The sequence below is a fragment of the Spinacia oleracea genome, chromosome 5, assembly GCF_020520425.1.
Source record: "Spinacia oleracea cultivar Varoflay chromosome 5, BTI_SOV_V1, whole genome shotgun sequence".
NCBI lineage: Eukaryota > Viridiplantae > Streptophyta > Magnoliopsida > Caryophyllales > Amaranthaceae > Spinacia > Spinacia oleracea.
Genome location: NC_079491.1, coordinates 57,632,889 through 57,650,717, shown reverse-complemented (window position 1 = coordinate 57,650,717; position 17,829 = coordinate 57,632,889). Strand labels below are relative to the sequence as shown.

The 17,829-nt window shown below is 36.1% G+C and overlaps 1 protein-coding gene across 1 annotated transcript; it reads right to left on the bottom strand.

Annotated features, from left to right (window-relative positions):
* Window positions 1-11,392: 11,392 nt before the first annotated feature.
* LOC110778438 (urease accessory protein G) lies at window positions 11,393-17,404 on the bottom strand. Its single transcript, XM_021982993.2, has 7 exons — window positions 17,238-17,404; window positions 16,964-17,131; window positions 14,792-14,852; window positions 13,112-13,313; window positions 12,068-12,189; window positions 11,884-11,988; window positions 11,393-11,755 (listed from the first exon to the last, which is right to left on the bottom strand). Exons 1-7 carry the CDS (start codon window positions 17,321-17,323, stop codon window positions 11,672-11,674), a joined length of 828 nt encoding a protein of 275 aa, XP_021838685.1. The 5' UTR covers window positions 17,324-17,404; the 3' UTR covers window positions 11,393-11,671.
* Between the last annotated feature and the right edge of the window lie 425 nt (window positions 17,405-17,829).

Genomic DNA, 17,829 nt, shown 5'->3' with positions numbered 1-17,829 from the left:
CATGATCTATGTAATGTCATATGTATCATAACCTAACAGTGGTATCACGAGCCCCTTATTATTTTCATAATCTAAATTGCATGAACATGGTTAAATATTACAAATTTGCAAGAATTAAAAGGGGTGATTAATTTTCGTAATTGTTAATTAATAATTAATTGCAAATTGCGTTTATTTAATTATACGTACGCAGTTTTTCGGCAGTTTCTTCGTTACTCATCCGAATTGAGTGATTTTTGTGTCAATTCCGCATGTAAAAGGCATTCTAAAATTTTAACAAAAATAATATTTTTCTGCCGAACCCAGAATTCTCAAATTCGAAGCCTAACTATGACTTTTCGAAGGTTTTAGTTTTTCGAATGCAAAATTTCGTAAATTTAAGATGTTAAATTAAATATTTGCGATTCTTGTTGATAAATCTTGAATTTTTGATTGACCTACTGCATATGTTTAACAAGTTTGAATGCCTAGTCTTGTTAATTATGCAATCTAATTTGTAATTATGATTAATTTGTTGAAAATTAGAATAATTTAGAATTAATTTGATTTTCATAATTAATTGTAATTTAATTAGAAACCTATGATTAAAAACCACCATAAAAATTGTAAATTTATGATAAATTTTAAATTTTTATGACCTAGACTTGAATCCATAACAATCGGAAATCAATTGGATAATAAATTTTCGATTTTTCGCCCTAAAATTATGAAATTAATATTATTTATTAATTTGTCATTAATTTTAAATATAAATTTTAAATTTTTATGCGATTCGTTCATAAAACTTGCACGCACGAAGCAATGGACGCTTCGTGTTACCCTTAAGGGGTGTTGTATAATGCGGGCATGCGACGACGAGCAAGGGAGCTCGTCGCCCGTGCGGCACGAATGCAATGAGCAAGGGCGTAGTGCACGAGCACAAGGCAGCAGCCCTGCCTTGTGTCGTGTGCCACGAGCAATGGACGAATGGGCATGGGCGAAGGGCGAGCCAAGGCAGTCGCGTGTGGGCAGCAAGCGAGCTGCGCCACAACGCGCGCTGCCTCGCACAAGAGCGCGCAGCCTCGCGCGCAGCGAGCGCAAGCTCGCGTGCCACGAGCGCTGCGCCCAGCATTGCTCGCGCGCACAACGAGCGAGGACTCGCGCGCACAGCCAGCATTGCTCGCGCGCATAGCGAGCGATGTCGCCCGCCCAGCGAGCGATGTCGCGCGCCCAGCGAGCGATGGCTCGCGCGCCCAGCGAGCGATGTCGCGCGCCCAGCGAGCGATGTCGCGCGCGCACTGCGAGCGATAGCTCGCGTGCGATGAGCGCTGGCGCGCGCAGCGAGCACCAATGCGTGCGGAGGCTTGCGATGGGGATGCAGCAGCTATGCGACGAGCGCATGGGCTGCGCGCACATGGCCAGCAATGGCTGTGTGCGTGCGGCCCATGGGCGTGCAACGCGTAGGGTGTTTGCGTTACGATTAAAGATCGTTTTGAATGTTTAATTTGAAAATTCCAGTTCACGTAATTTTAATTAATTTTAAAATTAATAATTTAAATTATTTTCTTGGATTTTAATTTTGAATATTGTAATTATAATAAATTTTATTTATTCTAATTATTTTACTAAAATTAAAATCATGAATTAATTTAAATACGACTGAAATTAAATTAAACTTTTGGATTCAATTATAAATTGATATGAGCTTTAAATTTTAATTAAATTTGTATGTTTCCGGTTGGACTAGAAATACATTTTTATGTTTAAAATTAGTAAAGCATATAAATTTATTGGTTTAAGTGGGAGCGCTTTTTAGTCATAAACTCTTGATTAGGTCTACAAATCCTTAAGGTTAAAACAACTTGATTAGAATTAATAAGGACTGAATAATTGGTAGATTATTGGTGCCCTTGATTAATTGCTGCAAATGTTTACGTGATGCATAATGTGTTTTACTAACCAGCTATGTGGGCCATTCATGATAATGAATGGGTGAATGGTATATATTGTATATGTACTGTTTTGCAGGTTATGAAGTGACTAGTATGGCCCAAATAGGATAGAAAATATGGTCTGCGTACCATTAATTTGAATGTAATTGGTCTAAAGTACCAAAGTTATTTTTCAATTCAAATATGGTCTGCGAACCATCAAATAGTTGTAATTAGTTATAGCTTATCCTATTTGAAGAAAATGGTGCCTCCCACGGAGATTTTCAAGACGGACTTTGAAGTCAAAGCTTCAAGATGAAGTCGGGCCATACTAGATCACAAATATCTTATGCATGTTTTAAGTTATTTATTGCTTTTAAATATGTCTTAAAATGCATGAGATCAAAAGCTTGATTATGTTGCATGATTAAGGATTTTAGTTCACTTAAAATCTAACCAACATAGTAAGAGCCTTAAGTTCCAAACTTAAAAATTGAGTTAAAAGGTGCCATGCCAAAATATACACTTGCTTGGATATCCTTTACATCAATCTAGTAATAGTTTTCGCTCAGCGAGGTGTTACTTATTGGTCCTAAAGGGGCAAGGTACACAAATAATTGTGAGTACATGTTAGTTTTGGTGAAACTCAACGATATAAGTAAGGAGTCCTTTTATGTCGTGGCAAATTCGATAGGTTTACCTAATAAGTTCTTAGACGTACCTATCAACCAAGAATAGTTTCTAGACTATTAGCAAAAGGCTTTTGCTTACCTAAGATGTTCTAGGATTAAGTCGACAAACTGTGCTTAGTTCTTCAATGATTTTAGGATCTTGGAATCATTTTATTCAAACCTACCGGAACAATAAAAACGAATAAAATGCTAATAACTTGTTTGAATTGCATGGTTGCTTTAATTTCAAGTTATTAATCATGATAAATGTTTAGACTTTGCATGCTTCAATGTATGTTTTAATTAAATATCTTGCACTGCAATAAATCCTTTTAGAAAGGTAACAGTAAATTTCCTCGATTGGTAGTGAATCCAAGAACGATTCACGGAAAAAGAGAGAAAGTGAGCAATTTAAAATGTACGTTTCTTATATCGACTTTTATGGTTGTTTTCGAATATCAAAATCGAATGGCAAACCAATTGGTGCTTGTGAATTCAAAATACACTGTAGTTTTGAGATCATAAAGCATTGAGCTTAAACGCTCAGCTTTACCAATGGTTAACAACCTAATATCTTTGTCCATTTAATTCTCGAATGAGTCTAGTCCCTAGACATTCGAATAGATCGATGCTTAGAGAACTTTAGAAGCTTCTGGTAAGATCATCTAGTTGAAACTTAATATTCAACATAAATTAAATGTTAAGAACCTTGTTGGGGTGACATTGGACATGTCTAACAAAGTATACACTAAAGAATTCAATTCTTAAGACTATAAGAAAGGGTACAAGAAATAGGAAAACGAGGAACAAATGAAAGGAATTTACGATTCCGTTTCTACCTATAAGTTTATGTTTAAAGAGAAGTGACCTAGCAATCAAACTTCCTTGGTATCATATACCGCTTGAGATTCTTACTTCGGTAATAACTCAAACAATGGAAGCTAGGATACACTAATGACCTACAAGTGGGAAATGAAGCATGGCAATGCTACATTAATTGTAGGGTCATCTAAGTTTGTTTTAAGTCCTTTCAAAGGCTGGAACTTAATGGCTATTTTGTTCCATAATCAGCATACCTAAATTTTCTGCTTATACACAGAAAGACTCACATTCAAGAAAAAACAAAAACAGTTTGTTTGTTTATTTGAATGAAATGGTCAATTACAGGTTGAGTCAATATGCTTGATTAAAACAAACAACTCTTTAAAGAACTTTACTAGGTTCAAATCAAACCCTTGATTTGAGTTCCACTAATCTTTGGCATTGTTGCTTAGACCATATCAACAAGTTAACATTCACAAGCTCTATTTTAAATGGACTTTTGAAAGTTGGTTGATTTCTAGATCAACTTAAGACAAGCTAGTCTTACTTGTTGAAAGTAACAAAGAATATGAACTATTGTTAGAACGCCTAGACGATAGAGTTCAAAGCTAAAGAAAGGTTTTATGACTTTATTATTTCACATGGATTTGAGTGAATATAGGTTTATTTACTCAAATGTGATATAAGTTGAATCTGTTTGGCTAGTTCAAAGATTCAGAAGTATAAAATCCACTTGGCAAGAAATCATAAAGATCTAGGTTAGATCATGTTGATGATTACTTGAGACCAAATATGATCATCAATGATTGTGTGGTGTAATTTCACAATCTAGGTCCATAAGATATGGCATATCTTAGTTGGAATAATCGAAGTCAATTAGTACTTGATTCGATTAATGATGAATCATAAAGACTTTTCCTATAATTTCTAAAACAAAATGCTCAACTACCACCAAACTAAACCAAAATTCGTCAAAGCTATTGAAAAGTAAATTCAGAATAACTTTTCATAAAATATATCTAGAGAGTTGCAAAACTCAGTGGGAGCTTAGTGTTTGTCATTCGACAAACTAAGGCCCAAGTATAGATATATGTTTCATTGTGATTTATTCAAATGAGACACAAGGGTATTGTTTCTACCACGAATTTTTGAGAACATAATGTTTGTTTGCTCGAAATGATGTCCTTTTGGAGATTCGTTTCCAAAATGACAAGTGGGAGAAAATAGACCTCGAAAGTTTTCGAGGCGAACAACAAACATAAACGGACATTCCGGAGGCTTTTCGAAGTGCTTCAGAAAATCCGAACTTATTCTTTAAGGACTTTAGAAGTGGTTTTAAAGAATAGACATCTCTTAGAAGACTTTACAAATGCTTCAAAGAGAACAGAATATTCAAAGGACTTTCAAGTGGCTATTGATATTCTATTTGTTTGATGTTCTATACCCAAGTAGGCATAGAATTCAAGTCACTGAAACTATGAGATTCTTCTATTAGATAGTGAAGAAACATAGAGATCAGGTCAATGAAACTATGAGATTCTTCTATTAAATAGTGAAGAAACCTACAACTTGCAGTCAAACTATTATCCTGTAGATTAATGAGTTTGTGACTTGTAAGAAAGCTATGACGAAACCTAGATTCCCTAAAATGGTTAGAGGCCATATATAGACTCAAATGTTTTAAATGGTTAGAGGCCATAAAACATACTCAATGTTTTGATGACAAAATTGAAATTTTGTTGATTTGCAAGAATAGGTTCACACCTATTGGTTGCAAGTTTGTTTTAAGGATAAAAACCATCAAACATGGAATTGTGTTCACACACAAAGCTAGATTAGTTGCTAAAGGTTACAAGCAAATTCATGGTGTGAATTGTGTTGAAACCTCATGCATAATCGTAATGCTCAAGTCTATAATTCAAGCAATGATTGCATATTGGTACATATAGCAATTGGATGACAAAACGTATTCCTCAATCAAATGTTTGTGGACCCAAATAAATGCTTGAAAAAGAAAGCTAGCTTATGAAATCTAAGTACAGATTTAAGCAAGCAATTGGGAATTAGAAATGTATTTTAGTGAAGCTAATAAGTATTTTAGTTTCATAAAATGTACATGATTCTTATAGATATATAAGAAGTTTAGTGGGAGTACATAAAACTTAATTGGTCCTATGTGTATTACACACATATCTCTCTATTGTGAAATAACATTCAAATGCTAATGACTTAGATTTGAAATTATTCATCAATGATGGACCATGGCGAAACTTAGTACATACTGGGTATTAAGATCTATTTACAAAGATCTTATGATATTGTTTTGGATTAAGTAATGGCATTTACTAAATCAAACACGAAAGTCTCCATTGGAGATGTTCGACCCATGTGAATAAATCTAAGTAAAGGATGTTTTAACTATGTATAAGCATTTACTAAGTTAAACATCAAAGAGTCTAAATGAGATTCTTAACCTATATTATATGTCTAAGAATTTAGCTGAATTTAGTATCTACTGAAACTAGATAAGCTAAAGTTACATGAATAGAATTCAATTGGGAAATATTCTGCAAAAGAATTTATCATGTATGATATAATATGAGGATCGCCAAAAACGTATCGTATGACTTTAGGCATGACAAACATATACCAATCTCTATTGATCTAAGTAAAGATCAACTAGATTGAGATCAAGAATACTTATGGTACTTGAAAAGGTACATAGGAATAGTTCTTGATTCAAGGAAATAAAGATATGCTAAATATTGATGCTACACGCATAAACACTGGCAAAGGATCAAGCAAGACCCTTTGGAGTTACCCATTGATAAGGACGAGCTATAGAGCATCGTGTTTTGAAAATGGCAACATGGGTTGGAGACCATGAGTTGTTGCGTGGGAAATTAAAATAATAATTTCTATGTTCTAAGATATAGTTGGAGAATCTTCCACATATCTATGAACTACCTGGATAGGTAAATCCAAACAAAGCATCACTAGCAACCTATACAGTTGAAGTAAAAGTGATTATTGCCTAAGAAGCAATAAAACAGGGTTGTTTAAAGTTCTTCACTGAACTTGGGTAGATCACCTATCTGCTGGCTTGATGGTTCTTCATTGAAAAATGCGTAGAACCACTCTTGAAGCAAGAAAAACGTCTGCTAACTTGATGGTTCTTCATTGCAAAATGAGTAAAACCACCATCGAAGTAAGAAAGACTAGATCACATAATAAACAAACTCGAAAAGATCTTATCATCATATCTCGAAGAGCATTCGATGAAAAGGATATTAAGATTGGCAAATCATGACAACTAAACCTATGCAACAAGTGAGAAGCAACACTTACATTGTAGCACTGGAAATCAAGCATAGCTTTGAAATTCCATGAACTGTTTTAGAAGATGGGTTTGAGGCCCATGGTTGTAAAACATTGGGGTTGAACATTTATCATATATGAAATGAATTTTCATATTCCATTTAATCTTGGTTTAGTATTAAATGATGAGTCCCTTCAATTTGACAATATATTCAAGATAGACTGTCAGGACCAGTCCTGTGACTAAGAAATGTCTATCAAGTGAACTTGAATGTCAAAAGTTGAAAATGGTCCCTAGTCGGAGTTTTCTATAAAATTGGACGCATAGAAAACGTTAGACGACTAGAATGCAAGATGACTAGTAGTTCTGTTTCTTGAACTATGTGGACATGGCAATGTCATAATCATTTGCATAGATACTTACTTTGGGAAGACTAGTATCGGACAAGACCTATGAAACTTTACTGTAAGAGATGAAAGTCTGTCATAAGTAAATTTCATTAAATTATTAGACACTAAATCCTCAATACCTGAGTGATTTGAGATTACTTGTTTGAGAACTGGTTGCTTTGACGTTGACCAACCGTCGCACCGTAAAAGGAGGCTATAAAGGCAACGCTCAGGTAATCACCTATCAAACGAAGTTTAATCTCAAGATCGCAAGATTGGGATTGTCCTCCCATAAATCGGGATGAGATGCTTAAAAGTTGTACAAGGCCAGTCGGAGAGCTAGAAACTGTGAAATGCATGGCCGTGCTCGGATGAATCATAGGCTATGATTATCTGTTTATTTGATCAGTTGAACTCTGAAACCGAGGAACACCTCTTGACATAATATTTTAGATCATAGTATTTTAACTTGACCAAACAAAAAATAAAATTAGTTGTTAGATGTTGGTTGTACCGGATTATTTTAGCACTTTTGACTAGTTGTTGGTATTAGCTTCCCATCCTCTTATTCATCCCCATCTTCCCGACTCACACAACTGCACAAGTACTCCTATAGTCCTATATCTAAGGTCGCTCAATCATAATTCACAATTGTATATTAATGAAATTTTGGCTTTATACTTTGCCAAATATCTCATTTTTGGATAACATACATAGTAACCTTTATTGTTCACATAATGATTATAATAAATTAATCACTAATTTTCTTAGATATAGTAACCATTTTTTTAATCAAAGGTAGTAACCCTATGTTTTTAAAGGAGAATAGTGACTTAAAATCACGTTATTTAAGCACAACATATACTAACGACACCAATTTGATATTCTTTCATAAAATTTTTAATAAACACGTCAAAATAAATTAGAATCAAGTTTGTAACTTTTTTTTTATAACATGGTCCACAATAGGTCCATTTAAGAGTTAGTACTCATTTTTACGTTTTGCAAGAGGTAAAACTCATATTTGCTTGATCTCACGTGCAAACCAACTTCCAGTTGATTTCGTACCCTTGGCGGGGGTGTGCAGAAATTGGTCCGGACCAAAAAAATGGTGAAGGAAATAATGCCCTTGGTCCAAGTATGCATTCTATGTTAAGTCTAATAAATGCGGTTCAGTATTAATTAACAAGTTAATAATTCAGTGAGATCAAGTGAGCTGAATGCCTAGCTAGAGGCCGCTTCAGTTCAAGTGGAATTAATGATATTAATCCACAGCTTACTCTTGACTGAACCCGTAGGGTCACACAAATAGTACGTAAACGGATCAAGTATTTAATGGCATTAAATACTCCATCTATGAATATTCGGAACCGACGGATCTTGGTTTCAGTGGGAGCTAAGATCGTCACAGGCAAGAAATGAATACTCCGGAAACGATGATATTGCCGGAAACGGAAATATGGATCGTATCGGAAATATAAATATTATCCAAGTCGTAGATGTTGCCGGAAACGGAAACATGGTACGTATCGGAAAATATTATCGGAAATGGAAATATTGCCAGAATCGGAAATATTGCCGGAAACGGAAATATTGTCAGAATCGGAAATATTGCCGGAATCGGAAAATAATTCCGGAAACGGAAATATTAAATATTTGTTCGAAACGGAAATTAATTCCGGAATCGGAAATATTAAATATTGTTCGTATCGGAAATGAATTCCGGAATCGGAAAATTTAATCGGAAGCGCATCGTACGAATAAGCATCGGACGAGGCCTGCCGGACGAGGCCCAGCACGAAGCCAGGCCATCGCCCAGCAAGCCAAGCGCGCCGCACAAACAGCCACGCCAGGCCCAGCGCAAGGCCAGGCCCAGCAGGCTGCGCAGCGCGCACAGCGCGCACAGCACGCGCAGCGCGCAGCGCGCGCGGGCGCTGCGTGGGCTGCTGCTCGCGCGCACGCATGGGGCCCATCGTGGCAGCCGTGCGTGTGTGTGCAAGTGTTTGTGTTCGTGCACGTTTCCTAAAACATGCAGAGTTCGGTTAATGATTAAATTCCTAATTCTATTTGATAAATTAATTAAATTAGAGTTCTTGTAGGATTCTAGGTTTAATTAATTTGTATCTGAATAGGATTTCGATTCCCTTTCCATACCCCTATAAATATGAGGCTAGGGCTCACAATTTATAACAAGTTTCAAAGTATTCAAAAGTGAGTTTTTTGAGAGAAAATTAAAACACACATCTTGCTCATAAAAGTGCCGAAATTTTCTAGTACCTTAAGGGCGATTCTAGTTGGTCAATCTTAAGGCGAATCCGGACGTGCTGTGGACTATCTACGGAGGGACGACACTTGGAGTCCTAAAGACTTGTTCTTCTTCGGTTCGGGCGCAGCTAGGGAGGGCACGCAACAAAGAGTATGCATCTAAATTATGCTATATGATTATGTGTAAATAATATGTTGTCCTGGGTTAATGGTTGTTTCCGCATGATCTATGTAATGTCATATGTATCATAACCTAACAAATGGATCAGACCGGACCGACCCAGACCAGACCGGATCGGACCGAAGGCAATCGGTCCGGTCTTCGGGTCGAGAAATATCAATTTTCGGTCTTCGGTCCGGTCCAAAACCGGACTTTGGACAGACCCGATTTTTCCTTAACAAAATATAATATAACCTATTTAAAAATTTAATTCTCTCCTTTAATATGTTGTAAATATTATTATATTGTGATATATTTTATTTTAGCTTCCAAGAAAGGCCTCAAACAAATAGTTTTTTATATATATTTTTTCTTTTTTATCATAATTTTTATATTAAATAAATAATACATAAAAATAGGTCTATAACCGGTCCAAATCGGTCCGGTCCGGATTCGGTCCAACCATAATCGGTCCGGTCCGGATTCGGTCCAACCATAATCGGTCTGATCTTCGGGTCTTGAATTATCATAATTTCGGTCTTCGGTCCGGTCATGGTCGGTCCGATCCGATCCGGGTTTGGACCGATGAACACCATTCCTTAGTTTTGCATGAATTTCTTTCTAAAATTAGTCTATCTGCTAAGAATTGAAATGTTTTCTTTTAATTTTTTAATTTTGTACTCTGTATTTTATTGACAATAAATACTATATTATAATATTGTGTATAATTTTTTATTTACTCAAATAATTTTGACATTTTCAATGATTATATCATTGTATAATTTCATCTTCTATGTTGTTGTAAGGGTTCTTACTTTCATTGGAATTACTGCAAATCAGGAGTCCAATTGTAAATGCTTACTTTTTGCGAAATTGAAGACTAAATTGCCCTTTGAACTTATCCAATGCAATCCTCAAATTGGAAAAGCTGCGTGTAGCAACTTTTTTGGTATTAGAGGATCCATCTCAATCCTCTACTAGGGATGGCAGCGAGTCCAGGACCCTATCCGGACCCTGTCGGACCCTAACCTAAAATTAGGATATGGGTCTTTATTTTTTAGACCCTATAGGGTAAGGGTAGGGTATGGGCATATGCTGTTTTTTTTAGGGTAGGGTAAGGGTCTTATTTTTTCAGACCCGTACCCTACCCATACCCTACCCGCGGACCCTTAAGACCCATACCCTACCCATACCCTATATTTAGACCCGCTTAAATTTTGTTATTTTTATGTACTTCACTTTTTTTGTAGGATCTTGATGATGAAGTAGATGATGATATGGACGATAACTACTCTAAAGTACTGAATGGATGTCTATTTATTAACATTAATGTTGTGTAGTTAAGAATGTGGGATTTTGTAACTTATGAGCTTCGTACTTTAAAATGTATTGCATGTGTTTAAGGAAAGACAAGGGTAATTTTTGAAGACTAGCTATTTATTTGTTTTCAATGCCTTACTAATCGTTGTTCTTGTATTATTTTTGCATATTACATATAATTGCATACAAAAAAGAAAATAAAAGTTATAGTTTAACGCGGACCCGCATAAGACCCTAGACCCTACCCATACCCTGTCCGACCCATAGGGTCCGGGTAAGGGTCTTATAATTTTAGACCCTATAGGGTAAGGGTAGGGTATGGGTATATGTCAAAAAGTTAGGGTCCGGGTCCGGGTATTACTAGACCCTACCCAGACCCTACCCATTGCCATCCCTATCCTCTACCCTCTAAATTGGTCAAATCCTCTAACTTTTTGCCAATCTTCTAACAACCAAACACAACCAATATTTTTAAAAAACATTTGGACTCTCTTTCTAATTTGTTAGATACTTGATATAGTAAAAAAAGAGAGAGATTCAAAATCAAATTGGGATTGTTTATTAGAAGTATGATAATTCCAATGTGCATGAATTGAACAAGAATCATACGGCATTATACTCTTGTTTGCCAAAATACTAAGGAAATATTACTGTGTGTGTCCGAAATTAGTTGTTACATTAAGGTAACAATTGAGAACTATATCTGGACAGTAGTAGTAGAAAACAACGCACAGAAGTAGGGGTGTGACAGAAGGATACTAGTATAGATGCTCAATTATAGTGAAGAGAGAAGAAATTGAACAATGAGAGACAGATTAGTGTCTCTTATGTCCGGTGGCCAGTTCCCAGGACAGCAATATGTGGTTGACAATTTCTTCTACACCTAACCCGTGCTTCACCTGTCCAGGTCAAACAACAACATAACACAAGATGCTCTCCTTAGTCCTCATGAATGAAAACATATTATTTGGTGATAAAGGTCATGGTTGGGAGGGAGAAATGAAAAAGAAAAGATATGTTGACAAACCTGGGCGAAGACGAATGGTCCTCCATCCCGCATGCGAAGGGCATCTCTCTCCATGACGGCCAAATCAGCTCCAACTGCAGCAGCAAGGTCGGTCTTGTTTATAACCTGCACTTAGAATAAACATGATGATCGATCAAGCTCCAGAAAATATCATCATTTGGACAAATAAATAAACTCTACATACAAGAAGGTCCGCCTGTGTGATGCCTGGCCCTCCCTTCCGCGGTATCTTATCTCCAGCAGATACATCTATTATGTAAATAATGTAGTCTGCCAGTTCCCTGCTAAAATTTGCTGCTAAATTATCTGCAATAAACACATTCATATTAGCAATTTTCCAAATTCTCAGACCGCCTTAACGGTGTTTGAAGAAACAGATGGCTTGTATTTTCCCTCCATATCTTTCCAAATATATGATGGATAAACTATCACTCTCTGTCCTCTTCCTTTCACTTCAAATCCTCTCATCCAATCACATTATATGTCCTCATTCCTCAATATATTTCCCGTTCCGTTTTTTACTTCATAACGTGACCCCGATAGTCCCTTCTGTAGTGTAATGAGCAATGATTATTGAATGTGTGAAAGAAAGACTATACTACCTCCGTCCAAGGATTATCTTTCACCTAGGATTTTGACCACGCTGTTGAAAATATTATTATGAGATGGAGGGGGCTTTAGGATATTCATTACGAGTCCAAAAGTTCACCTTCAACTTCAATATTTAAAAAGGAGCCACAAAACTAGGCATGTTCATGAAACCATAGAATTCTTCAGACGTATCAAGTGCAGTACAGAATTATCAGCCAAGGCTAGCTAGTATATTTTTAACAAATTGCAGCCGCAGCCGCAGCCGCAGCAGCAGCAGTATTTTCATGCTGAAATTGAACAAGCATCTCAAAAATTAAAGAAGCCAAAATTGTTTGGCCGCTTGCTAGCTAATTCCTTTTTATTTCAAGGGGAAGCTCGCATATAATTAGTAAGAGATTTAAGCAGTTATACAGGCCCACATGATTTGCAATATTCATAATCTATTTCATGCTGGATAATGCTTTTGATGCTTCTATTATTCAACTGATGAACTTGTAATGTCTAATAACTAATGATCTCAGTACACATCATTTACCAATATAAGGTGTGATATATGTATATGATTATTATTAGTCAGATGATAGATGATTTTCTACGTGACATAGAATTTGTACAAGATAAAAAAAAAAATTATTACCTCCCCCAGATTCACAAAGAAGTATATCCGCTTTGTGTAAATTTGAAAGCTCCTCAAGAGGACCAAGATTTATGCTGATATCTTCACGAATAGCAGCATGTGGACAGCCTCCTGTTTCCACAGCACGTATCCTTTCCTCTGGAAGTGCACCGTGCTTTATTAAGAATTCTCCATCTTCCTTTGTAAAGATGTCATTAGTCACCTACATTAACACAAATGTTATTCCTTCAACACGCTATATAGAAAACTTAATCAATATGCATTTGTCAAAAAAGAAAACAAAAAATCTTAAGCACAAGCACGAGTGCAACGGTCATCTCAACCAAGTTCTCAACCCAAATTAAGCAATGTTGTCTGATCCCTTCTAGCCCTAACATATATAATATATTTCTTAAAGTCTTAAACCGGTTGGGCATATTGGTGACAAGACTCAAATCACAGCCTTGCTTGTGGAGAGATGTTCCTATAGCTGTCATCATTATCATTACCCCATTGCCTCAAAGAGGCTCCCGCAAAGTGAAAAAAAAATCTACCGAGTTAGTTCCATTGGGCAGCTGTTCACTTGTAAGAAGAAAATCTCAGATGAACAGGAAACCTACTAATTGTAAAATTATTTATTTATGTAGTATTACAGCTACCTTAAGTTTTTGGTGTTTCTAAATTTATTTTTAAGGAATGATTTTGTTATTTTTAACCAATAAGAAAATTTTATAATATAGAAACTAAAAGTAACAATCGGTTGTGCACATTATAATAGTTTCTGCCTTAAAAACAGTTTATTGGGATAAAAAAATTCCACTTCCATTTTTTTTTTCCCTCGTGTTTTCTAACTAGAAATTTGGAACTAAATATCATTTTAAGTCAAAGACTGTAATTTATCAAATTTATATGGGAAAACTGTTTATGTAAGTACAAACAAATAGGAACTTGAAGTTTCCTTTTCACCAACTGCATGCTGAACACTGCCAGGGGCTCTTAAAACTGAAAGGCCAACGACAGCCAGTTGCAATGATCAGTTTTCTGAAAAATAACAGTGTTCATGAGACAGCTGCCATTAGCAAATTGCTCCTAAAATAGAGTAGCACTTGAGCCGAACAAGAGCATAAAAAGGCAAAGGCTAAACATAACCTTAGAAGGACAGACAGACACACACACAGAGACAAAAGCTAGCTACTTCAATTACAACTAAAATTCATATACTTCAATCACAATAAACAGGAAAGGAACAAGTACGCTCTGTAATATCCTATACAGCTAGAAGCATTAAGCTGACCCTTGGTTGCTTCTGTATTTATAGCACCCACAATTCTGAATCTCTGAACATTTAATTTGTCAGTTAAGTAGTTAACAGTAGGCCAGAGATCAAAAGGCTATAATCACGCTCTCAACCTTTCTAAAGTGAAGCTTGCTTTTTCGACTATAACATTATAGCCGCATCCAGTAAAATGTATATTTGACCTTTAAAGTACACAAGGAATAATCACCTTGACTTTCCCTGTGACATGAAATTCTAAATGCTAGATGATTATATTGACAAAGAGCTACTGAAAAACCAAAAGAACAATGATCAAGACTCTCATTAAATGATAATATTTCAAAAATACATATCCAGCCCTAAACTATAAGCAAAACGTTCATGCCTTTTTTTATTAGAACATAAAGGGTTGCAGTTGTGCTTACAGCAGCAAGACTATATTTATCCCTCAATAATTTGCACAAAGCCAGCATCAGAGCCGTTTTCCTGCATACCATAAACCAAGATCACCATCAGCAGCTTAGTATCAAAATTACATTCTTCTCACCTCCCAAGTTCTTGCAATAGTTCAGACAATAATCTTATTTAGACTCAAACTGTTGGTCATTTCAGTTCAAAAGCGGAGAATAATCCACACTCGTGTATCCAGAAACAAGCACTTTTTCGCTGTTCGACAAAAGACAACTTTCTTCCTTTTTTGAATTTTATAATAAAATAAAATCCCTTCTTTCTCAAGGTTCTTGCTTCAATCCACATATGACTGTCTATTAGAGGTTGGCGTACAGTGCAGTTAAATCAAAATGATTTTTTCTAGGAGGAAAACAGAAAACCTCCTTTACACTTAGTTTGGTTAGTGTAATCCACTGCTTTGCTTTAAAAATCATTTAATGTACTACTTATACGGTTATACCACCAAGGTGCACTTTTCTTTTAGGGAGTCCATATGCTAAGAATCTCCACAGTTAAGCGTGCTTGACTGGGAGTAGTCTTAGGACGGGTGACCTCCTAGGAAGTTTTCCAGGGTGTGCATGAGTGAGGACAAAATGCGCCGGAAGAAGTTGTGGTGGTCTGGGGCCAGCTGTTGGTCAAAGATGCTCATTTCTTGACATTGGCTCCACTCTAATTAAGGGTTGGGGTGTTGCAGTTACCATTTGTGGAGGGAAAGGGAGGAGAGGGAAAAAGAGGGGAGGGGAGAGAATGAGTGAGCTTCCATGGCTTATTCTGCTTATATCAAATGTCTTAGTAGTCTGTGAAAAAAAGACCATTACCTTCCCATCAAGTGTCTAATGGAAATGGCATCTCTATGCGATTTGTAGGAATAAAGATTATAACTTATAAGGTAAAAGTCTCTATGAGATTTGTAGGAATAAAAATTATAAGGGTAAAAGTCATGTTTGATATAACACTTTTCAAGTGTTGGAAATGGAATCTGTTAACTAATTCCATTACCTATTGTTTGGTATGAGAGATAGGTAACACACTCCATTTCCAAAGGGTAACCATTACCACCAATTTGTTACCTCTCCTAACCTTGTGGTAACAAAGTGTTACCCTCCTCATCCCTAATTTGATACAAGGGATTGATTTCCTTAGGTATACCAAACAACAAATAATACCATTTCTCCTTCTTAAATGTTTCCAATCCATTTCCTTTCCTAGATTCATACCAAACATGCACTTAGTATCATTGGATCGGACAATTTTGAAAAAAGCCCCCCACAGCCTGGGTCGCGTTTAGTGAGGATTGGCATGACCACATGAGCCTAGCCCTCGGACTATGGGTCGCCCTGGTTGATAGTGTTTGTCCTAGGTAAATTTAGAAAAAGGAAAGTACGCAGAGAAAAACAAGAAAGAATCCAAGTATAATAGTGCACTAAAGCATAGCCTTCGGACTATGGGTCGACCTGATTTGATAGTATTTGTCTTAGGTAAATTCACACAAAGGAAAGAATCCAAGTGCAACAGTACACTGAAGCATGGAAAGGCAATGAACAAGAATTGTTCATTTAGAGCATTTTGAAAGAAAAACTTTAAAAAACTTATACTAATACATAGTACAAGGCTCTAAAAGTTTAAACTTTAAAGTTGTCCCATATCAACCTGGAATTCGGTTATAACTTTTTCCCAATGTTATGTAGCTAAAAGTTAACCTATTAACCTCAGTCGTAGTATTTGGATTGTGCAGAAAGCATTGTGACATTTCCTAGACTAAAAATGGACTATGGCAAGGTTTCCAAATACCCCTAGTAAACGAAGTAGTGGAGGGTTGAGAATGAGAAGGAGTCAACTATAATACGAGGTATTTAATTGCAATTGAATCCTTAATCACAAAAATTTAGAACAACATGACAATCAGTTCCGAAAGGAGAGCATGCATAAGCAACATAGCAATAAATAAACCTCAGAAGTCAGAAGAGTCCCAACACCAACCCCACCACGGCACCATACCACCACTGCGCACTACCATATCGTGCTGTGGGTGGAGGGACAATGTTAATAACATGCCACAGCAATAGTATATACTAATACTATGTAGGGAGTATGATAAATCAAGTGTTAAATGGAATAGAAAAGATTGAAAAAGAAAGAGAAGATACCCAGTACCAACAGGACCTCCAATACCAACAGTAAAAGCTCTTTCGTTAAAATCTCTGGTGGTTAAAGGAAGAGCCCTTCTGCTGAAATAGCCAGGTGAATAAATGGGTTCATGGGTATGTGGTGCTAATCCATCATGGCTATGATACACTTTTCCATCTTCTTTGCCCCTGTATTATATACGAAGTATTTATATTACAAATAAACCCAATCATTTTGTGTTAATTAAAATTGAAAAGATGCAAACACTTTAAATAAATGAGATTCACAAATTACTCATGCTGATGGTGGTGATGGTGGTGATCGTGGTGGCGGTGGTGGTGGTGGTCATCGGTGTGAGGAGGCAGATTTTGGGAATCCATTGTGAATGACGAGAGAGACTGCGATGGATATTTTGCAGAGCAACACGGGTATTGTAGGACAAATGAGACTGTAACTTGGTCTTTTCTTCGGCCTTGGACTAATATCGTCTTTACTTTACTTGACTATGTACTCCCTCCGTCACTTAATACTCGCACCGGTTTGACCGGTGCGGAGTTTAAAACATTTAAATTGACTTATTAATTTAAGAGCATGATCAGCCCAAGTCTTACGATATGAGCTGTGCTGACATGACATATAATTCATCAGTCTTAAAATCAGACAATAAAAATTGTAGCACTGAAGTAGACAAGTGTTATCAAAGTCTTAAAGTGAGTCTTGAAAAATTAAGACTCAACTTAAGACTTGGATTGCGAGTTAAATTAAATAATAAAATGATATTTTACATAAATTTACAAGTCTTAAATGATTTAATGGGTGAAGAACTAAATTTGATTGAATCTTAAGGAGTCTTAACAATTATTTAATTATTTAATATTAATGAAAT

Excerpts from the sequence above, each read along its gene's own strand:
- LOC110778438 (XM_021982993.2), bottom strand. The coding sequence starts at position 17,323 with ATGGATTCCCAAAATCTGCCTCCTCACACCGATGACCACCACCACCAC. Across the intron at positions 13,314-14,791 it reads ATAAATATAGTCTTGCTGCT|GTGACTAATGACATCTTTAC; the intron begins GTAAGCACAACT and ends GTGTTAATGTAG. Across the intron at positions 12,190-13,111 it reads TCTTTGTGAATCTGGGGGAG|ATAATTTAGCAGCAAATTTT; the intron begins GTAATAATTTTT and ends TGTTTATTGCAG.